Genomic DNA, 24279 nt, shown 5'->3' with positions numbered 1-24279 from the left:
AAAGTGATAAAGTCATTAAAATGCCAGTAAGTGGCACAATCTACAACACTTGGCTTCAGTTGTTCAGCATTTTTACCCAAGGCCTTGATGTGGCATACTGCTACCTCAAGCCTAATGTCAAGTACTAGATGTACTGTTGCTTTAGTATTTGCAAGAACAAAGCCCAGTTCAATGTTCCTAGGGTGAGGTAGATGTCCTTTAATTGAAAGAGGACAACTGGAATGTGCAAAGCCAGAGTGCTGGGACCACAGTGGCACAGGGTACATAGTACTTCTTTGCCATCAGAACCTGTCATTGACTTTACTTTTTATAGAAACAATGTGCTGATATGAGTGAAGAGAATAAAGAGCTGACTACTGACTACAGAATTGATGTTTCCATTTATTCTGTAGTATTTTACTATTATTTATTCTGTAATATTTGATTTATTCTGTAATATTTTACATCTGGAATTAAAAAAAAAACCTTTTTCTATCATTTATGCAGGAAATTAATTTTAAGCTCATTAATTAATTTTAAGAAAAACTATTTTTCTTTTGGAAAGCATAGCTCCTTTCCTGGAAAAAAAAAAAAAAAAACAACTAATGAAATGTCACATTGCATTACATGTCTAAGTATTTTTTTTTCCCAATCTAATATGCAAAGTATGACAGCAGTACCTTATTCTACACTAGGAAGCACTTGCTAATATAAATAGGCAGTAAGCCCAGCTCCTCAAAGGCCTCACTCTCACAGCGGTGGCAGTGTGAGCAGACCCTTCATGCCCGTCAAGCTCTGCTCAGACACAACCGCTCATCAGGGTATGCTCGTCTGCAGCACTGGTTATTAATGATTACGCATCTGGGAATACGGAAAGCCTCTTAAGGATTTACTGAGACCTGCCCAACCCCAGTGGGGTTTACTTATTAACAAATAAACAAACGGAGAACTGGAATTACAGGACGCGTGCCACACACTATCGCTTTGCTCCTGGCCATCCGATCAGTCGCCGCTACTGCCTGCAAGCAGAGGGCCAGAAGGGCGAGAGGGGCCTTTGCTTAGGGCTCCGACTCCCCGGTGTAGGAAATACATTTTTCGATCTGTCAGCTCGCCGTCTTGCATCTGTGACAGTTGTACAAACAACGTTATTAGATAGTGCGTTTTTCAAATAGTTTAACACTACTGGAAGCCTACTGTGTTTCCCGACCCATGAGTCTCACGTGGGATGAAGGAAACTGCCATAAAGGTTGTATCTCACCTCACTTAAGGAAGTAATCATTATTGGTGTGAGTGCATGGCTAAGGGTTAGGCTGCCTTCCTGCCTCTGCTGATCCATATTCCCTGCTACACAACTATAACTGCACAAAGCAACCATTTTCTACCTTAAACAATAAGTGCATGTGTGTGCCTCTCACAAGGATCACATCATTGGGTCGTAATCTATCAAAGCCTCTTTCTTTAGATAATTGAAGTAATGGATGTATACCAGGACGATACAGTAAACACACTACAAAACAAGAGATGCTGTATTTTTCCCGTAGCAATTGTTCAATAGAAGCCTGTGTTCATAAGTTTTACAGTGTTTTATAAGCATTTGCTGATGAATGCGTCTCTTTCTTATTGTTGCAGAGCACTTTTTTTAAAGAGCAAGTGGCAAAACTTAAAAGGGGGCCAAGAGGTGTACATTTTGTGTTGCTTCATTTGCATATCTGTAGAATAATCTTGTAGGTGGCAGTCAAAGAAGACAGCCATGATAGCAGCAACAACAATAGTTAGGACAGAATCATAGAATGACCTGGGTTGGAAAGGACCTTTAAAGATCATCTAGTTCCAACACCCATGCTGTGGGCAGGGACACCTTCCACTGGACAGGGTGGCTCAGAACTCCATTGAACCTGGCTTTGAAGACTTTCAGGGATGAGGCATCCACAACTTCTCTGGGAAACCTGTTCCCGTGCCTCAGCACCCTCACAGTAAATTTTTTTCCTGATATCTAATTTACACCTACTATCTTCCAGTTGAAGCCTTGTCCTGTAACATACTCTTGTAAAAAGTCCTTCCCTATCTTCCTTGTAGGTTTCCTTCAGGTCCCGGAAAGCTGCAGTCAGGTCACCCCTAAGCCTTCTCTTTTCCAGGGTGAACAAACCCAGTTCTCTTAGCCTTTCCTCCTAGGAGAGGTGCTCCATCCCTCTAGTTGGTTGGTGTGCTGCTTGTGAGTTTGCAAGGGTTTTCTGTTTCATGACAGCCCTCCTCTGAATACAGAAAGGCACCATAAATACAGGCCTGACTCTGGAAACCTTTATGCAAACAAGTGGCCCTACTGACTTGGTATGTCTCCAAATAGGAAACGGTTGATAGACAAGATATTGGGGCCCAATTAGATGTGACACTAGATGCCTCATACTACTGTTATCATGTGTATTACCATTTTGTTAGGCAGTTTCTTGTGCTAGTGAACAAAGTGAAAAGGCAGCATTTACAAAAAAATCATCCAATGTAAGGAGCAACAGATGTCCAAGAGGCAACACAGTACAAGGACTAAAGACATTTCTGGTCAGCATGACAAGCAGTGGTCAAAGATGATGGTAGCCATTATTGCAAATCTGAGATTTAAGGGTGGGTTTGAAGGAGGATGCTGTGCTCATTATTCACTGTTGAGCATCCTCAGCCCCCTATCTTGCAAGAGCTACACTGTTTACAGGAGCGAGAATTTAGGACTTCACCCAGTTGGTGTAATGAAATTGGTTGTTTCAGCAAGACATTGCTTGGTACGCAGAGGTCTGCTACACTTGCACAGCAGCTCAAAGGGACGCTGCATGCATTAGACTCACTGAGCCAGCATGATTCAGTCTGGAGATGTATCATGTGCCCTACAAACCCAGGAGGTATTGGAGTTGCCATGCAGGAGCAAGTCACTGGGCTATAAGCGCAATAATTCCATCACATCCCATGCTGAAGCTAATGATATGTGCAAATTCACCTAGTGAGTCATGTCTGCTTGCAGTAAAAAAAAATACAAAAACAAAATAGTATTCCTATGTCTCACTGGCAAGAAGAGGCTGAAACTGGCTAGGCTGGTTGGGAACCAACCTGGCCACAACCCTAGTTAGGAGATTTTCTAAATAAGGTGAGTGGGTTTTGTTTCTGTATCTGAAGACAAGACGGACACAGATGGGGTTGAGTTATGGCAGGTAGCATCCTACATTTAAGTTTGCAAAGCTTTTTATTAATTTCACAAAAAGTAGGCCCAAAATTGTGTCTTCCATCTTTGAATCAAATAAATAGAATCTAAAGAGTCCTGAAATTTACTTTTTGAGTTCGGTTTTTTAAAGTTCAGTGACATACTTTGTGAAGTCTTTTGCTTTTGAAGGAAGCACATGGCTACAGCAATGGAAAAAGTTTGGACTTATTGTATTGTATACACAGAACGCAGTATTCTTCAAACCTCAGGGACCCATTTGCATTTTCTTTATTTCTCAAAATGAACACAATTTTGCAGAATCTTCCAAACTCTGTGAATTACTGTATGAAAAGAGATACCCCCCCCCCCCACATACACTGCTATTCACAACACAGAAAAATGGGACATTAACCTCACATAAAACCCACTGGCTTGCATCTTGCTTCCTTATTAAGCCTGTGCCAGTTTTGCAGTAGATTTCAAAGGTGCAAGCTCACTTTTGTTTTTCCAGTGATCAATCCACACAGTAATGTTTTACTTAAAAGGGAATCCCCCAAAAAGCATCACTCCTTTTTTGAAGGTATCCCCATCAGTTACATACTTTTCTCAACATTACATATGTGAAAACCAAGATAAATGTTTTTGAGCAATTTGAAGCCCTTACTACAATAGAGAAAACAAGTATTATTCATATTGTTTGTTTTCCCACAATGTATTTTTATGGGAGAGCTGTGGGGATCATATTTGGTATTCAGCGAACAACTTCTGTGGTGTAAAATGTCTCTTTCTGGTATTCAAATAACCACGAAAGCTGTGTAGCTATATCTCATTGCCATGGACATTACCACCTAAACCAATCAGAATGAAAAAAAAAGGTTATTTCTTACCTCATCCATTGTGAAAGACTCAGATTTATGAGATAACATTTGGCAGTCCTGTGACCAACCATAACAAAAATCTCTTTCCCTTGGGCACCCAAGAACCACAGTGTATTGTAACAGTTCCAGTTCTGAAACAGTGCTGAACCACATTGTGCAGGACTGCATACCTTTCCGAAAAGTTTATGCATTTTCCTTGTTGTCATAAAAAGTATTTATCAAATGCCCCTCCCCCCCCCAAAAAAAGTTGGACATTAGATAGGAAAAAATCAGATGGATGGAAATCTATGAGAAATGAAGGCAAACTTAGTGTCTTCATTGTTGCTCCTCTCAGCCTGGCTATGACTACCTACAGAAATATTGCGTTATTGAAAATTGTCCTTTTGCTGCTGAAATGAAAATTGCTTTTTTCGTCCTCCTAGAACCAGGGCACACTGTTAAGATGTACTTTTAATAATGCCAGCGACAAATTATATAATAAACAATAAATTAATGTATTTTTATCTTTTTGCCAAATATTATTAGAGAAATGCACTGTGCCTCTTGTGAAAGAAAAGGCAAGGAAAGGACCATACTCGAAAATCCCTAGCACAAAAGAAAGTATGTTAAGTTTCAAATCACACATCATAAATACAGGTCTCCAGTATTTCAGTTTGGACATAAAATATCCCAGAGTTTAAAGGCTCCAAAGATACCTGTCCCAAATATAAAAAGGAAATACAGCAGTGAGAGCTGTATTGGAAAAGCCAAAAGGCATTTTTCTGCCTCTTCTGGAGTCCATGTTTTCCAGTGTCATTTCTTTATTGCAGCGGGCGTTTATCCCGGCTTGCAGAAGCATTTCAGAGGAGCCAATTCACGGTCTCAGGGACGTGCTAGACCAGCCCAGGCGGTAGGGCTTGTCAGTGTGACTCCCAGGGCGCCGTGAACATCCCTTTGGCCTCCTAGAAGGATTTTACCTAGTGCCTGCCAACGGCTGCGTTCAAATGGTATTTTATTTTCATATTTTTTAAGCGAGTTCTCATTCATTGCGAGGAACTTGGGCACCCAATGGTGACTTCATGAGGGGGAGCAGAGGGACGAGCGCCTGCCTGTGCCCCGCAGTGCCGCAGCCCGAGCGCTCCCCGAGGAACAGGGCGGCCGTGGGGCCTTCAGGGCCCTCGGCTCCTCTCCCCATCCCCGCGACCCCCTCTCCCGCCGGCCTCTCCCTACGCCAACTGCGTGAGCGGGCGGGCGCGGGCAGCGCAAGGCGCCGCAGCGCTCAATGGGCCCCGCAAGGCGCGCACGGAGCAGCGACGCTCCGAGAATCGCCCCGGCTCAAGGCGGGGGCGGTGGAACCGCCTCGCCCAGCGCGTCAAACCCGGCCGACATCTTTGTTCCGGGCAAAGCCCGGCCCGGCCGCCGCGGGGCTTTCGCGCTGCCTCAGCGTGCGCCCGGTTTCAAAATGGCCTCCGAGCGGTGCCTTTTTTCTCCGACGCGGAGTGCGGGGAAATAAGAGCGAGACCGACCCCGGGCTGGGGGGGGGCGGGGGAGAGACGCGGGCACCGCGCTGGGCGGAGGGGCCGAGCCGGAAGCCGCTGCGTGCTCGGGGAGGCGGGCGGGGAGCGTGCGAGGAGCGGGGCGGAGGCGGCGAGGGAGAAGGAGGAGGAGCAGGCGGAGGCGGCGGCGGGAGTGGAGCCGCTAAGTCCGTCCGGCCGCCGGAGCGGGCGCGCGTAGGCGCCGTGTGCGGAAGGGCCGCGGCCCCTCAGCGGAATCGGCGTAGGGGGCGTTGGAGAATCGCCGGCGGGTTGGCCGGCGGGAGGCGCTCGGGGAGGAGGGGGCGGCGCGCTCGGGGAGGAGGGGGCGGCCCGCTCGGTGCCGCCGCGGCTGAGGGAGGCAGGGCGGGAGGACGAGCAGCCAGCCGGAGCCCAGCGTCAGCAGCGGCAGCCGCACCGCCGCCGGCCAGCGCCATGGGTGAGTCTCCAGCCCGGGGCCGAGGCGCGGCGGGGGGGCCGTGACAGCCTGAGCCCGCGGCTGTGGGGTCTCCGCGATGGGTGGGCTGAGAGGCGGCGTGGGGGGGATACAGCGGGCACCGCCGAGCCTCCCATCCCGGCGGCCCCGCCGCGGGGCCCCCCGTCCCTCTGGCCGCCCCCCGCCTTCCTCATCTCCTCCGCCTCAGATGCGGCTCCTGCCCCCCTCCCCGCCGCCTCTCCCCACCATCCCAGCAGTCACTTCCTGCCTCGCCGAAATTGTATAATGCCTGCGCGGGGCTTGGGGAGCCGGGTGGCGAGAATGCCGGAGATATCTCTTCTCCCTCGCTTTTCTCCCCTTCCCCCCTTCTCCCCCCCCCTCCCCCCCATCCCCGTCCCTCCTCCCCTTTTTCTCCTTTTGCGCCCAAATTTGGGAGGGAGGAATTTGCTGCTGCAGGAATTAAAGCAGCCTTCAAATATGCGAGAGAGGAGCGGGTGGGACTGGGATCGCGGGAGGAGGGGGAGGAAGGAAGGGGGCGCCCGTGCGCGGGTGGGAGCGTGTGTGGCAGCGGGAGCCCGCCGGCCGCCTGCCCGCATCGCTGCTGGGCTCTCCTGCTGCTTCTCCCGTGCCCCCCCTCCCCCCCTTTTTTTTTTTTTTCTTTGCCTTCTTTTTTTTTTTTTTCCTCCCCCTAGGGCGTTTTTGGAGGGCTTTATGCCGCTCGGGTCTGGCTTTTATTGGCTGGTGGCCGCCTGCGCGGGGCGGTCGCCCACGCTGCCCCGCCGGCCCAGCCCCTGCCCTTGCAGCCCGGGGGGGGCCCCTCGAACGGTCGTTTTTAAAGCAAAACAAAAAGTAAAAAATTACAATTTATGAATAGCTGCCCTGGGAGTCTGTATGAAGTGCCTTTTTAAGCGGTCTCTGTGCGATCCCCTCGCTCAGCGAACCGGTCTTGCAGAATAAATTGGAGGGGTGCTTAGTGTTCTTAGTGTTTCAGGAGGGTGACTGGGAAAAAGGGCCTTTATGCGGAAGATTTTTTTTTTTTTTTGACGGGCGACTTAAGGGAAAGCGGCTAAACTTATTTTAGCATGAAGTTGTTGGCTTCACGCTGAACCAGTTATGTGTAAATGTAATTCCGTGAAAGACAGCGTTCAGGAATCTTCTGCATGCAGTTTGTGTCGCCTCCTGCAGATGGAATATCGGTGAACCAAAGACTGTCAGAACTACCCATTCACTGAATGTTTTTTTTTGGCCACTGGACTCTCCCTCTGACTGACAGTGGCTTTAGGTTATGTTCAGTGAAAGGAAGGCTTCCATATACAGATATACCTATGGTCTGTATTTGTATTGGGACCAAAAAAATGGGTTTGGTCCGTGTGAATATGCAGGCTCAGCTCCCATCAAAGTGAGAAGGGTCACTGCTATATCTCCATTAAAAAGTGGGTTTTTTGTTGTAGTAGTAGCTTTTCAGTGCTAAATGATAACTTGATTTCTGACTAGAACTTTACTGAGATACCAAGCTGATATGTTTGTGGAGTATTTCTCCTTTATAATTCTGTCTCCTTATATTTTAAAGTTTTTGTGTGCTGAAATGTTAGGAAATAGGAGAAGATGTATTTTTGTGTAATGTTGAAGATCTTTCACTTGATACCTGCTTAGTTTGCGGGATTACTCGCATCTTTGGCTGTTGAGTTGTGAACACAGGAGCAGTAATTGATCCTGGCTTTGGATGACTGCATTCATTTTTTTGAGCTGACTCGTGAATAACAAAACTCAATAAATAGAAATTTTACTTAGGAGAGAAGGTTTCAAGCAGCCATTGCATTAAAGGTCAATTACTGCCTTGTCTGTGTTGAAACCTGAATTGGAATGCAGGAGCATCACCTCTTCCGTGTTTGCTGCTGTGTACTTAGTCATTTGGAGATTGACGCAGATGTACCAAGAGCTGTGCTGTCAGTCCGTGCACTGACAGCACCTCACAGCTTTTCCTTCTGCTTACCCATGAGGACAAGCAACTCGTCTCAGTTAAAACTGTGCCTCAAATGTCTACTCAGTGCAACAAACGACTGTGTGTTTCTGTATTATATATGGACAAAAACGTAATTGTTTATCTTATGCAGAAATGAAAGATCAGTTTTGTCTGCTTTATAAGCTAAAATACAATAGACTTGCTTTTTTTTTTTACTTCAGATGTCCAAACATGCTCACTAGAACTCTTCATTTTTTCTTTATCTGGCTTTTAGCTTAGTGGTACTTCTTCTCTTTCATGGGGCAGGCTCATGCTTCTTGTACTTTATTTTCTTAACTTCTCGTAGCTCAATGATGCTGCGGTGCTGTTTTTAATACTACCTTAAAATACCCATTAAGACAACAAATAGTTATAAAATACAATGGCTGCAGATTCAAAACCTCATTTTAAACACAAAGTCAGTGAAGAAAAATTTGCCTCGGAGAAGGTGTAGGAAAGAGATTTCTCCTCAGAACTGTGCTATGACATACATTTTTAGCTTTAATTTATTGCCAGACTATTCACTTAACCTGTCTAGACCAGAGATGCGTATGTATGAGCGACATTCTATTTTCTGTAAGTTGGTGCTCCAGCTCCTGAAATAAGCTAGTTAATTGCAAATGTGTTCTCTGTAATTAGAATGGCATTTAGTCACCATTTAAGTAGTTTAGTTAAGCCTCGTTTAAATTAGTAATTCAAATTTGGGGTAGTGTTAAACTGTAGGCGGTCACAAACTATTCCCTAGGAGGGTTTCAACGTCTTGAACTGATGTTTATGGAATAGATGTCTTGCAGAGGTGGGGATGGTGGCATAAGTGAGGTAAAGACGTTTCTCAACTGCTAGGGCCAGGAACTCGGTTCACAGAAACCAGTGATTTCCTGTTCACCTTGCCAGAGTGAGTTTCACATATGTCAGGGATGAGTCAAATTGGGCTTTCTTTGCAGCCCAGGTTTGGTGGTTGCATACTGATAGCTCTGTAGTGTCATCAGGTACCTGTTTTCCATTTTGTGGGGCTTTTTAACAGGAAAGAATCGAAACAGCATTTACTTACATAACTTGTAGTTTTGCCTTCTGCTGTAGTTTAATGCAGCTGCCCTCTAAAACCAGGTATTTGCTGCATTGCGTGAACATGGCTGTGAAACTACTATAAGTTATGGCATCCTTACTTCACATTAAAAATCAAAAAGCAGCCAGTAGGTTCATAAGAACTTCTGAAGACAATATGCATCCACTTTCCTTTTGATAGAGTTTGAGCTAGAGCAATGTACAACACACGCCTGACTTAACCTCGTTCTGATGTACATCCTGGGCTTCCTTCTTGCAGAAGCCACTTAATCTTGTGCTTTTTGTGCATCGGTGCCTTTCCACGCTTCTAAATGTGCCTTACGGGAACCTGCCAGTCGCAGGTTCAGTGTTGGGCTGGTAGGGCTGCTGCTCCAAGCAGTGCACTGCCTGGCAGCCCTTCTTAAAGCCACTTAGGGGGAAGAGAATAGTTCTGTATCATATTTTCAAACAGCTCTTTGTGTGCCGTTTTCATGCCAGATATCTGTCATTTAACGCAGTGATAGTTCAGTATGCGTTTGCAAATAATTTTGGAAGCAGTATTGCAGAACAATATCACTATGGGTGTTACATTCAGAAGCACTTAAGCAACTAAAATAAAATTGAATTAATTTTTAGTAGCGCAGAAGATTTAGAATTTTTTTTGTCAACATTGGAAATAACATCTCAAGATAGTACTCTTTTTTATAGCTCTTTTTTTCCTCTCTTTACACTTAATAGTAGTGTGCTTTTTCTTTGTTTGTTTTTAAAATCTGAATAATAAAGGTGTTGACATAAAACCACGGGAAGAACTGATTAAAATGTTAGAGAGATTTCTTCCTCCTTTGACCCACTGTAGCTTTAGAGGGATCAATATTAAGATACAGCATCGTGCTTTGGTGTGACATTTTTAAAATAGAGCTTTCTAAATGGAAAGATTGCATCATACTCACAAAATATGTGAGACCTGAGGAAAGAAAAAAATTTACTTTAGATTGGTCTTTTATTTGACCACAGAAAAGATCTAAGGGTGACAGTGGTCTTAGAAGTGTGCTCTTAAAGCAGAGAATAACCCATGTGAAGCTTTTTTTCGGTGCTGTGGGGTAAAGCATGACAGGAACAATGACCTGAAAGAAAGAAATACAAACTAGGTATATAAGGTGTGCTCTTTGTTAACAGTGTTGGTGAGTGTTGAGCTACGAAGTAGTACTTTATCAAATTCCAATCAAAACAATCTTATTGTATGTAGAAATCACTCTATCATACAGTGATGTTATTACAAAGAGACCTTTCAGAAAGGCAGCTGAAGTAATTGATGGCAGGATTTCTGGAGTGACATTTGTCTGAGAAAGCATTGTAGGTCATTGCAGTTGATGCTGACAAAAATGTAAGATGGCATGAATGTAAGATTGTCACTGTGTTATGAGCAGGTAGATTATTAGAAGAATAATGCATGAAATACTACCTATTTTTGTATTTTATACATTAAAAGACCATTCATGTAATGATTCATGTTGAACTTGTAATAAAATGAAACTTGACCTAGTAAGGTGGTCAAAGTTGCCAAGAATGCATAAGTTAACATTAACAAAGTTTAAATCAAACCTTTTTTAATCTCATCTATGTATAATTTTTTCACAGTGTGCAGGAAATTTTAGTGTACCCGGCAGTATCCTCTGCTTTCCATTTTGTTCTTTCTTAAGAACCTTATCATACAATTTCATAGCTTGCAGTGGTATAACTGGATTGCAGTTGAAAAATCCTGTCTTGATTGTGTGTTTTTTCTACACACAGTATAGAAAAACCTCCAGTGTTCCTATACTGGTGTGATTAGATGAGCTTGCTGATGTAATGGAAAGTTAACCTTATGGTAGTTTTCAGCTGGACATGTGAGCTGATCTCACTTGTTCGATGTACAGTTTTCAGAAATGGTATTTTCTGAAGGCTGACCTCACCCCTGATGGTCCAGTTGCTATGTGAGTCTGTTGGCCAGCTGCTTGAGAGGAGGCAACTCTGCTGCTCTCCTCACCCTCATGGTGGTGCCTCTTCAAGCCAATAGTGAGTCAGTTCATGGAGCTCAACTCATGGGAACTGCCGGCTTTTTCTTCCTCAAGATTATTTTTTTTTCTATTAGTTGAGCTCCCTGAACCTTTCGTATCATGTGATCACAGAAGTGTTGGCACGGAAAAAGAAATACAAGTGGGCTCTAGGCAAGAGATGGAACTTCAGCTGACCATTTGGGCAGTAGGCACATCCACACAGTCTGAGTTTAGTGTCTGCTTTAGACTGGTGTAACGTGGCACTGCTGTTCCCACCCAGACACTGAATCTTAACGTAGGCTGGAAGTTTTTGTTTGTGTGCCCAAGGCAGCAGAGATACGGGGTAGTTGATCTAGTTGTACAACTTGTTTATTTCCACTCTACCAGTGGTTAAGATAGGGAAGGAGGAAAACTGTGTCCTGGTACAGGAATTAGTGCTAGTGGTTAAGAATGCAGTACTCTCATCTTGGTGCTGAGCTGGTGACTTATCTAAGGATAAACACAAATGGGCAAAGTTTAATGGCTCTTGTTTCAGCAGCTGTGACTCTTTGAGCACTGAATGGCTGAGGTGACTTGGTTTTTATTATCTGCTGTTGCATGTTGCCTGTGTCATTTATGGTAATGCTGATATTAGCATTGGGACTTTCCAGAGTGATTTGCAAAACTAAAGCACTGACTAGTGATGGCTGCAGAAATCTAGCAGTGCAGAGGGTCTTTTAGTCCTGACCAGATCCTAACTGTTAACAAATCTTAAGTAAGTTGAGATACCAGTTTTAGCTAACTTCCTGTCATTAAAAAAAAAGGCAGTTGTGAGGTCTTAAAAGCTGTTGCTGGAGAAAGGTAGTTTTCTGGAAGCTTTCTGATGACAGAGATTTTTCTGGCTGTGTGATCTTACCAATACTCACTGTAGTTTTTTAAAACAAGAATGTAGAACTCAGAATATATGACTCAAAATCAGTTCTGGATGCCAGCTTAAAAGTAATTTAGTGTCTTCAAGTTTGGGATAGTGAAAATTTCCAGAGTAGAAATGATACCAAGAAACCCATCTTCTTATTTCTCACCCTACCCGGTTTATGGAAACAAACGCTTCCTAATTGTAATTAGTAAAGGTGTACTAACAAACTAAGAGATTCAAGATTATATTAGTTTCTTCTTGGGAGGCTTTGCCAGATGGTTCAAAATCAAGACCTGAGTAATCCCTTGATGATAGGTAAAGGGGAGCCATCCTGTTACCTTCTTCTGCGTTATTTTTTTAGCACTTAGTTGAGGGAGAACTTGGAGGAGAATAGTCTGAAAACTACTGCAGGATGGTGCTGGAGTTCACAGTCACCTCCTACTGTTCAGCTGTGCCAAATACTGACCTTCAGTGCTCTTATTTGCAATTCTGGGAGCATCTGCAAACCTGTAAGTTTTCAGAGTGATGGAAAGAACTTGCAGTTTCTAAGTGAGTGACCGAAGCAATGAGGCAAAAGACCTTAGAGAGACAGGGGCAAAAACTAGAGTATGTGGTTGTTCATTGTACAATTTTGGATTGTGAATAAAAGGAATCTCCTTTTCAATCAGTTAAGGGAAAAATGTTCAAATGTTGCAAGTTCAAAACAGTGCTGAAGACTAGATGCTTGAAAGGAAGAGAAGGTGGGGTAATGAGTCCCCATCCTATAAAAGTTTGGCCAGGAAAGCTGGGAATTTCAGCAGGGAGTTTTTCTTTACCACCAGTTTCAAATTCAGCAAGTTAATCTTTGAGCTGGGTGGTGATGTTCCTTTTCATGTTTTTAACTGGGACTCTGTAGAAGGTCTTTGAAATTTGTTGTGTTCTGAATCCTGGAACAGTTGAAATTTTCGGTTGGTGAGTTCAAAATTGTATCAGTGCTAGGTATTTTATGCAGACCAAGTTAAGTTATTTGAGTGTTAATACCTTGCGAAGGGACACCTGACATCTTGTTTGTCCAAACATCTGCAAGAGTTATTTGGAGAAGACTTTGAAAGTGATGAAGACACAGCTTCTGCGAAGAAATGTTCAAGGATGGCCTCTAACATGATTGCTGAATGATTTTCACTTGGCCCTGGCTTTGGCTTTGGCTTCTTGCCTGGCAGTATTCCTGCAAGGCATCCAGTGTTCCCTTAGGTAAAGGTGACTCCTTTTTTGGCGCATTCAGTTCTTTGTTGCTGTGGGCAGCAGCAACAATCTGGTTTTCTTCTTGCTTTGAATTGTGTTTCTGGTTGTGAATCTTGGCCATTGAGTACTCTGGTGTGGCAGCTAGGTATGCAGACGATTTAATTCCCACTCTAAAATACAGCAGGGCTAATCGTGCAGTAGAGCTGCTCTGCTGGTGTACATATCTGACCATGTAATGCATGCTCTTCACAGCCAGCTTCCTCACTAATGCCAAAACCAAACGTACTTGGGAAGTTGGGAAGCCGACAGCTTTGGTGCTGTTAATCATTGGGATGGTTTGCTATCCAGCTGTGGTTTCACTCCTCGCACTCCTTAGTTTTGTCATCCAAGGCAATTAGACTGCTGGTGTTCTGGATGCTTTTGGGTTGCCTTCCTATTTGAGAAATGTGTGCAGTAACACCAAGTTAAAAATGCAATCTTTGACATCGAATAAATTAAATAAAACCTTAGGGTTTCTAACTGCCAACATGTAGTACAGATGAATGGTAGTTATACCAATTCTGTATTGTAATAGTCTTAATATTAAACCTGGTTGATAGATTTTATTTTCAATATGGACTGTTCTCTGTATCAGTTGCTATTGCAACCTGCAGGGAAACAATCTTAAGTTTTACTTACTATCTTCCTTACATAGTAATTAGAATGGAAGCTGTCTTTCTGTGGAATCTCTCTAGCTTAAAAATAAAGGTAATTAAAAACAATGCAGCCAGCCAGCTGTGGTTCAAAACATAAGTTTAACACATGGAGAGGTTTCTAATACTTGGCATAATTCTTTTATAATAGCACCTGTGTCTTTTTTTAATCTTCTTGGTCTCATTAGAATTCTTTATATTCTAAATACAGAACTCATTGTGGAAATAGTTAAAAAGAATTAGCAATTTAGTAATATCCCTAAGGAGGTCTCTCAAGGTTTGATGAACCTTGTAGTAGAAGTATTGAAACATAAAAGTAAACATAATTTCAGCATATCATGAAAATTCAGTTTATAATTAAAAAGCCTAAATTACGTCTCTTGATGTCATTAAAATATACTCTCATGGGGGAAAATGGATGCTGTGGAAAAACACCTACTTTGCTTCGACTTACAGTAAATACGGTAACTTAACTTTGAGCTACCACTATGCTTCTTTTAATGAAAAAAGGTGTTTTAACTGATTCATTGGTGACACCTTGTTAATGTGAGATAGCCTCAAGAGTTATTTTAATTTTGTCCAAAGAAATTGCTGGTTTGATACAAAAGACTTGGTGTTTTCAGAAGTACTTGTGTTTCACTGTTCTGGGGTACTAGTTTGCTGCAGCACAGAAATACAATACACTTCAAAAGAAAAGACAGGGACACGTGTCTTAAAATTTTAGCTTAAAATATCTGTCTTGGTGAAACCTGCAGGACTTCTGAAGGTTTCTATAAGTTGGAGGGTGAGGTGTTGAGCATAGAAACTAGTATAGGAAAATAAGAATATACGGTAAAACAGATGATTTCTGCATTGGAAGGAGTTGCATCCACCATACAGAAATGTATAGTAGAAGCCTAGTTATGTCAATTGAAAATTGCCCATGTTAACAGAAGCACCAGTGATGAAATACTGTAATTTTTCTCTTTAAGGGGAACACACTTCGCTTTGACAACGTCAAACGTTCTTTAGTAATTTTGCATGAGTGATTCACCTTTCATTAGCATTTCTGCACCTACATGTTAAAGAAATTTTACTAGATCTGATAGTAGCCCTTTAGGCTAGAAATGTAATAATGCTATTTCTTGTACTGCCATCCTTACAGCTGCTTGATGAGGAAGGAGAATGGGATATGCTACTAGGGAGTTCACTTCTGTTGGTATTCAAGGCATCAAACAGAAGGAAATGCAGCATGCACACCTGCAGATGCCTTTTCCGGAGTCCCTTGGTTGAAATACTGCCAGTTGGATTGCAGGACCAATTACTCTTCCTGAAAAATTCACTCCTGTGCTTCGGCATATATAAGATGCCCTGTTACTGCTGCTTCACCTAGAGACTGGGGGGGGGAGTCAGTTGGTTTGCTTTTGTGGTGGTTTTTGAGTATTTTGGTTTTGTTTGTTTGTTTGTTTGTTTGTTTGTTTTTTTTTAATTCTTTGAGTTAACTGATCAATCTGCAAATTCTGAAAAAAATGCAATGTTAAGGTGAGCCTGAAGGAACCGAAAAATGTTCAACAGGATATGGCAAAGGAACTAAATGATACACTGTTTCTTAATACTTACTGTGCCTTGTTGCTTTTTTTCTACTATGTTTCCAGTGCTAAGTGAGACTCTTGAAAATGGTCTCCATGTAGAGGCACTGACCTGCTTGGGGAGGAATTTCCATTTCCTTAAAAATTTTTTTTCAAACCCATGGTTTAGCTGGCTTCATAGGAGGTGAAAATACTGTGAGATAAAACTGTCTGAAAGATCCCACCATTTTGGTTTTGACTGGTAATTTTTTTTTTTTTTAATTATTTTAGAATCTTTTATTTACATGTCTTTTGGGAAACATCCACAAACTACATAGACAAGAAATATGTTAAATATGAAGTGGAATACAGATACTTCATTTTAATTTCTGTTGGAGTTTTTTGTTTGTTTGTTTTTACTTTGTAGTGGATTTTTGTTTTTTTCCTTGGAGGCTTTGTATCCAGGAATCTTTCACAGTGTCTTTTAATTTTTTTTTTTTTCTTTTCTGTCTGTCGTCTTCAACCCTTGGTTTGGTGTTCGTATTGGAATAAACATTCAGGGATGGCAAAACTGAGGAGGAGGAGTTAGGAAGGAAGATTAACAGTCTTGACAGACACACCAAGTGATGTGTGGCTGATGCATGATCTGGTTCTGTTCCTGACACGAGGTCCCAGCTGCCATTTCATTTCGACCCCTACTTTATAGAGTGGAAAATAATCGGTCACTTTACTGTCAAATGTGATTTTGAGTTATATGCAAGTTGCTTTGTGATGATGGGTTTGTGTGCTGCTTTCTGCAGGCAGACTGAGGCTTTTTTTGCAAGCCAGAATAAAGGGGAAAATGCACAAAAAAGCCAAGCTTTAAAATTGTATTCTTGTACTTCTAGATTTTATTTAAAATGCACAAAAAAGGTTTACTTCATTTTCAAGGAATCACCTAACTAATTCTAGTGGAGTTTGAACTATGACAAAAGAAATTGTTGATATATGTGGCTGGCCTGAATATTTTGTGGAGTCATCATGGGTAGAACTTTTGATATTGTATGTTTTAGTTATGCAGGCCTGCTTTTATAGTTCAACAACCTTCCCCCCTCCCTGCCCCCTTCCTCCTCCCATCTGTCTATAATTAGTTTTGTTTTTCTAAATAGTTAACTGACTTCTTTTTCCTGTAGTTGTCTGCTTTCTTGCACTTTGGCTGCTCTAAGAGCTGCAGCACTGGCTGGGTTGGCTGTAGCTGCAGTGGTCTGTGCACAGTTACTGTACACTGGCTCTGAAGGCTGTCAGATCTCTTTTTAACAGACAAGGTTTACTAGTTTGCCTGCTACATCCTCTTTGTTTTTCTTTAGAGTTTTCTGCTTTCCTCCTGGACACGCTGCCTGTAGCTCAACAGGTGGATTATGCTTCTACTCTTTCTGGTCCTTGCAGTGCAGAATCCTTCTTGCAGAATCCTGTTGCTCTTAGATGTCACTCGTGTTTCAGCACTATCTTTAATAAACTAGATGATAGCATCTGGCATGGGAAAAGACCTAAAGCTCACTCTTCACCTGTACTCACTATGCCTAGTGACATTTTGAGGAATGGTTAAATTTGAAGTCCATTCACTGGATCACTGCTTGAAATTATTGGTTATTGACTTAATCACCTTGGTACTAGAGACTGAAAGAGATCCCTGTTTCTTAATTGTGGTTATGCATTGAAAGGATTTTCTTTTTTTTTTTCCTATTCTTTATGAAAAATATTTTTAATTTTTTCAAATGTAGGCCAGGCCCTAGGTTCACGCTTGGAAGCCAGATTATCTTATAAAAGCAGTCTGCAACTGATGCCTGTTTGAGGGAGTAGAAGTGCTCATTTCCTTTCCATCAGTGCTAGGCTTCTACCATGCAGATTATAGCAGATGTTATTGACCCAGCAGATATTCTTATTGTACTTTGAATAGTGAAAGGACAAACACGTTCACAGATGTTCCGCGTAAGTTTAACTTTGCAAGTAGGTCTGGTGAGTTTCACCTTTATATTGGTATTTCCATACATTTTAAATGCAAAGTTGAGTGGAGTTTTGTTTGTTTGTTTTCAGGTTTGTTTGTTTTTGTTTTAAAATATAGATTGTGTATATCCTAAATTTTTTTTTTGTTTTGGTGGAGGAAAGAAAGGAAGTTAAGATACTGTGTATTATATTGACAAGTGCTTATGGTTTGTAGTAGAAGCTTGACTACACTAAATACTGCTACCCAAAGCCACTATTTGAAGAATGCAGTAACAAAAGCTGTCAGTTGTAAGACATGCAGTTGCTGTCTGCCTCTGGGATATGGGAGGACAAGATGGGGATATGCATAAGCTGTTTGTTTTAGGTATTACCTCCATATTGACAACTGAAAAAAATGCAGAGTTTGTTAAACTGTAGCAAGCTTTAAGGGGTTTTGAAGATGTTGGGAAGGCCTTCTTGGCAAGTTCTGGAGGCTTCTGTGTACTGATGTGGAGACTTCAAACAACTAGCACTGTTAGAAGACATTAAAAAGGTACTGTGTTAGGTATAGCACAGGAAATACAAGTACAGTGGTTATAGACTAGTCTTTCTATGTAAAGCCACAAACTGTATCCAACTTATGTCTTACTCAGGCATAATGGTAAGACATTGCATAGAAGTACTGTGGCTGGAGTGTTTGCAGAAATTTAGCTAAAAGTTCCAAAAAGATGGTTTTAATGATTGAAATCATTGTTAGAGCAGGTGCAAATTCTTATATTTTGGCAGCACTGACATCTTTTCAAGGTAAACTATGTATAAAGAAAACTTGCCCTATGTCTAGGTATCTTACCAGATCAAATTGACTCCCTAGCATATGTAAATTCTAGCATATGTAAATAAAATCCCAGTTGCAGCTGTGTGAAATAAGTTAAAAATGATCACCTTTTATTTTCATTGTTGATGACAAGAAGGATTGCTGTACTATGCCTAATGCAATGAGAATCTGTGCCCTTTCTAATATTGGGTCAGATTTCAACAATTTTTGCATTCTATGATGCTTCTGGATATTTTTAAAAATAGTGTTTCCTTGAAGGTAACTAGGGGAAAAAAAGGTATTGTGTTTCTTTCTCTTAGAGTAAGCTTGATTGAGAAGCACTAAAGCCAACTTTGATTGGAAAGGACAGTGACTCCCTGATGTCACACTGCTTTTCTGTTTGGTCTTCTTTTTTTCTCTCCAGCTGTCTTCATTAATATTTGCTGCTGGTTTGGCTATGTCAGAAATCCTTGAAGAATTTTCGTAACATCATGTTACAGGCTGCTGGTTGCTACCAGTGCACAGCAGCTGCACTTACCCGTGTTGAGTGTGAGCTGAGCTCTCAGGTTGCACTCTGCAGAGGTAAAAAATGTCTTTAGCTCACCTTAGACTTCCATCTCCTCTTGATCAGAGGGATCTGATGTCAGGCAGTGGATATTATGCCAGAGACTGTCATCTTTTGGCTCAGATGGTAATACTTGAAGAATGACTTTAGATTTATCATTCCTGGACACAGTCATGCCAGAATAAAGGAGAGATGTAAATTATGGTCTCTGGGCAAGAACAAAGATGATAGACAGGGTTGAGAGAAAGAGGAAAAAAAAAGAAAAGAAGATTTTTTTTTTTTTTTTTAAATTTTTTTTAGTCAATATTCTCCCTTAGAACTCCTTGGAAAGCCAGTGATGTTGGCTCCTTTCTCTCATTTGCATAGTTAGAGCAGCTTGCTGCTGGCTATTTTTCCATTGATTCAAATGATGGGTCTAAAAACACCAGCTCTGCAGCTGGTTTGTGTGGGCTCTGACATTTTGCTTGAGGGAGATCTTCATTAAAATAACTTTGAGCGCGCAGAATGGATGCATCGAAGGTCAGCTAAGGCCAAATTTCTGATTATTTGTATGACTTACTTTCATTTGTGCTAAGTTAAAGCAGAGATGATGGACAACTACAAGAACCAATAGATGTTAGAAGACTTGATACAAAATGATACTTGAAAAGCAGTGTAGTGAATACATGTGATATTATTAAATAAAGTGATACCCGTGGACTGCTGTCATGCTGTATGCTCCGTGATAAGCTGAGAGCATTTTTTAAAGCTCAGGAGCAAGGTCTTAGGCCTGTGTACCATTCCCAGTATGATCAGCTCAGTACTTGGCAGGAGTCAAATGAGTTACACGTTGGGGGTCAGTAAGAAAGGATCAGAGTAAGAGATACCACATGATCCTTCTGTGGATCTGTGAGTGTTTTGCCTCTTGGATACTGCGTGCGGCTCTCACCCTGGCCTCTCCAGAAGAGTACAGCGCTAGAGCAGTGTTATGTAAGAGCAGCAGAAGCAGTCAGAGACACGAAATGGCTTCTTTTGAATGAAGTGTGCTACATTATTAAGGCTGTTTTCACCGCAGATACTACTGTGCAGCAATAAAGCTAGCAGGAGGTAATTTTGAAATTATTAAGTCCTCCCTTTGACAATGTACAGAGGGAGTGCTTGCTACAGGGGCTTTTGTGGATGCTCAGTTTTTATGATGCTAAGAAGAGTGTGCATGGAAGAGGAATTGGTCAAATGATATTGAAGTGCAAAAATACCCCAATCTGAAATGCTGGAGAGGTAGTTTTTGGTTACTGTGGAGGTGTTTTGAGAAATATAGCTCTCAGTTTATTCTGTATGTACTACCTTAGATATATGTTTTTGGCCACTGTTGAAGACAGGAACTTTGGTGTGGCCCATGTGGCTCTTCTTTGCTGAGATAATGGCTTTGATCTTTGTACCTTTTCCACTCTAAAATAAAAATATTATGCAGTAGTGTGGTGAAATGAGATTCCATGTTCTGGTGAGCACCTGTGAAGGAAATAAATACCCTTGAACCCATTACAGATTCAGGTAGCGTATAGCAGAGAAAAAGCATGCTGAATAATTGGAGTAAAAAGAACTATTGAATAATTACCTGTCTTAATCATTAAATGGTATGGAGGTCATGTAGTATATTACCATGAAATTAAGCTGTCATATGTATAGAACAAACTAAATTAATGTTACTAACAAAGTAAATTCGGGGCCCTACAAGAGAGCTGTAGAGGGACTTTTTAGAAGGACATGGATTGAGAGGACAAGGGGGAATGGCCTTAAACTGACAGAGGGTAGGTTTTCATTGGATATTAGGAAGAAGTTGTTTACTGTGAGAGTAGTGAGGCACTGGAACAGGTTGCCCAGAGAAATCGTGGATGTCCTGTCCCTGGAAGTGTTAAAGGCCAGGTTGGTTGGGGCTTCCAGCAACCTGGTCTAGTGAAAGGTGTCCCTGCCCCTGGCGGGGGGCTGGAAGTAGATGACCTTCAAGTTTGCTTCCAACCCAAACCATTCTGCCTAAAACACTGTGTCCTGAGCACAGTAGGTGGGAAGTATTGTAGGTTACTTTAGTCAAATGTAAGTAACTTTTCTTTTCTTTCTCACCCCACCCCTGTTTCTCTTTCTGGATCGCGGCTGCACCTGAATGGACTTGTTGCTGCGATGGTTCAAATTCATCGTTTTACTGGACTACTTCTGGATGTGTTCTATTGATACCTTCCATACTGGAAATGATGGAAACGTGTTGTTTACAAAGTAGCTGTAAGTATTACTTTGATACAGATGTTTTATAGCTATTGTGGAAATAGAAGCAGCATTAGGTTTTTAGTAGGTGAACTAAAATTGAGTTTAAGTGGCAGCTACTTGCAAATCAGGAAGGGGTAAAAGTTAAGGGGAAGCTGTTGTAATATTCGAAACATGAGATCTCACTTGACACTATGATCAATACAGCAGAAGTCAATTCTTTAACAAAAAAAGTACTAAGTTCTTCTAAAAGCTGTTGCAGGAATTGAAGAAACTCAATTCCTAGTTTGTTCTGGTCTGTTTAGAAGTAGCAAGTTATGAAAATATGCAACCATTTAAAAAACAGTATGTTGAAAGCTTCAGTTTTAATTGGTGTGCCAGAAATATGAATCTGATGTCCATCTTCAGTGTTTTGAACAGCTCTTTCCTGTGGAGTATAAATGCTCCCATTAAATACAGCGTTAATGCCCAGTGTAACGCTTCATACATCTTCATCTTTCTGATTAGTAACATTTATATTTCATTATCTAAAATTGTGGCTGTAATTGCTATAGACCCACTTAACGGAGCAAACAACCCAAAAGTTGCCATCTATTCTCTTTTAGCATTTTATACTTGATCTAAAAGTTCTTAAGAGTAAAACTATGCTAAATGTGGAGCTGTATATGAAAGAGAAGGGAAGAGAAATATCAATAATTCAGAACAAGAATTACATGTGAATGGATTCTTTTAAGCAAAAGAAGCATTAGCTAGAGTTAATGAGGGGGTGAGCTGTTTCTGGTAAGCATGACACACATTAAAAGGTATGTAGATGTTAAAAAATGCACATGGTTGACAAGTAGAACCATAAGGAGTGTCTGACTGTGATTAGATATTTTACATCTGGTAGGATGAATAGCAGTTCCATATCCTTAATAGTTATTAAGGACCTGCATTGTTAAGGAGCTCTTTAATCTTAAAAAGCACCGACCTGCATGTCATGTAATATCTGAAGCATTGGCTGCTCAGAGTTTTAGATTGTGATGGATTCCATTCCTCACATGGAGTTGTAGTAATAGATTGGAAAATTAAAACAAATATTTGGATTTTAAATTCCTGGCTGATTTTTTTTTTTTAATGTTTTGAAACCTTTCAGATGAGACTGTTGCTTCACCAAAGACTATATTGAAACCAAAAACATCTTTGAAAAAGAGTTTCTTGATGACACCAGGCAAAGATTCCTACATTTAGAGAAATAATGTTTGTTGCATTGTGTGTATTTGAACTTGAAACTATAACTTAGTCTTTGTAGTGGTGTAGCTTTGCTTGAGAATCATAGTTTGTTTGCCAAATGGAGAAATCAATTATGTGACTTTAAGCAGAGAGTCCATTGATTGGCTGTTGGATTGCAAAGAAACTAGTTGTTTTTGCATTCAATGCTTTAAAGGGGATAGTGGATTTATATGCATACAAGGAAGGTTTGCTTTAATTAAAAAAAAAATTATATTTTTTTAATTTAAAAACTATGAGTTATTACTGCATTAAGTTTGTTCTGTCAGTTTTAGGAAAAAAACCCATTGAAATAAGCATGAGTCAACCACCAGACTTGAATTAACCATGCTCTATTGCATACAGTAGAAGAATTTGTTAAAAGTTATTTTTTAGAATTCCTCCATCCTCTTGAAGATTGTCTTAGGGAGTGGAATTTAAACTTGAAGACAGCACTTTAGCTGTGTGGATGTATATAACTCTCTTAAACTCTGAAACTGAGGCAGTAGCACCATCACATCACATCCTCTCAACTTTGTGTGGGCATAAAGCCTGAAGGCTGAAATCATTGCTCCATGAGAGGCAATGCCTTGTGTTGCTTTAAGTAGACAGTTGTCTCAGAAAGTATCTCTGTAAAATAACTAACTGTCTTGTCTCATAAGACAATCCTGAGACCTGCTGTGATAACAAACACATTTCTAGGATTCTGCTGGAAGAGTGATTTAAAGGTAGCACAGTTGATCTTTGGAAGATCACTGGCTCTAGTACAGTGAGGAAGAGGCATTTTAAGCCCTTTCAGCATTTTCATTAATGTGGTGAGAAGTAGCAGCGACTAACATCCAGAATTCTCCTCCTGTTTCATAGTAGAGGCAGTGTTTTGGGTAACTTCTTCACAGTACAAGGCAACTGAAGTTTGTTGCAGGGCCTGCTGCATTGGTGGAGTTCTGGGTTAAGCCTGAAGGCATCTGCTTGTGTGACCCAGAAGCAGGGAGTGTCAGGTTAGTCCCCATCATACTGGGGCAGTACCACCATGACTAGGAAAGCTTTATTCTTGGTACTTGCCTGTGTTTCAAATGGGCATTGGTACAAAGTTGATTATACTTTAATTTGTTTGCACATTCACACTCTTGGGCTTGCACAATTGTAATGTCACAATTGTACTTGCTCAAAATACTGTTAGAACTGGTGTGCCAGTTTTTTGGCTATCCAGTCAAAAAAAATCAATTTTCCTGATTTATTGCTGCAGTTCATTGCACTGTCTTGAATTTAAGCAGCTTAGCTTGTTGAGAGGTTGGGTAGACAGCACTTTTCTACAAATGTGAAAATGAAGTTAATGTTTAAATAACTTAAAAAAAACCAAAACAAGCCAACTAAGAATTCACATGCTTTTCTTTTAACTTTTTTTTTTTTCTAAATATTTCTTGCTTTAGCAACAGAAGAACCTTGAAGGATATGTGGGGTTTGCAAACCTTCCAAATCAAGTTTACCGGAAGTCTGTGAAGAGAGGATTTGAATTCACACTCATGGTAGTAGGTAAGTTTCTTTCTTTGAGTAGTGATCATTGGAAGTATTTTGTTGTAGTTCTTAAAATCTGTGATGATAATGTAAATGTGTTTTGCATGGTCTCATGAGAAAACATGGATCTTCCCCTGCTAGACTAGAGTGGTTAAAAAGAACATGTTATCTGATGTGCAAGTTGATGAGGAGAAGAATAAATAATGAGAACTGTATAGTTCATACTGTCTTAAGAAAAACATTTGGTGTGGATCTAGTCTAAAATGTGGCTTGCAAGTATGACAGAAGTAATTTGAACTTGGATTTTCATTTGAATAAAAAAAAAATGACCTTTTTTTATGATTGAGTGCAACATGGCAAACCTTGTACATAACCAGGCAATAGGATCCTGTATATCCTGCACTTCTGTGGCCACAAAACTGTGCTACAAAATCAAAGCTTTAATTTAAACAAACCTTTCTAGTTTGTATGGTTGCAAAGAAAACCAAATGTAAATAGTTTGTTCCCTATGGACTACA

General features: G+C 41.2%; 1 protein-coding gene across 3 annotated transcripts in view; it reads left to right on the top strand.

Moving 5' to 3' along the window:
- The first annotated feature begins 5193 nt into the window (after positions 1–5193).
- SEPTIN7 (septin 7) overlaps positions 5194–24279 on the top strand; it is a 78444-nt gene continuing 59358 nt past the window's right edge. For 2 of the 3 annotated variants that reach the window (XM_032683562.1, XM_032683577.1), the window contains exons 1-3: positions 5194–5988; positions 21012–21016; positions 23677–23779. In XM_032683562.1, the coding sequence (XP_032539453.1) occupies positions 5985–5988; positions 21012–21016; positions 23677–23779 (112 nt within the window). In that variant the 5' untranslated portion in view covers positions 5194–5984. Of the gene's footprint in view, positions 5989–7924; positions 7927–21011; positions 21017–23676; positions 23780–24279 lie in introns of all 3 variants that reach the window. The other variant, XM_032683571.1, reaches the window with a different exon arrangement.

This window comes from Chiroxiphia lanceolata, chromosome 1 (assembly GCF_009829145.1).
Source record: "Chiroxiphia lanceolata isolate bChiLan1 chromosome 1, bChiLan1.pri, whole genome shotgun sequence".
NCBI classification, from domain to species: Eukaryota; Metazoa; Chordata; class Aves; order Passeriformes; family Pipridae; genus Chiroxiphia; species Chiroxiphia lanceolata.
The sequence above is the reverse complement of the archived record's forward strand: the minus strand, read 5'-3'. Positions and strand labels throughout refer to the sequence as shown.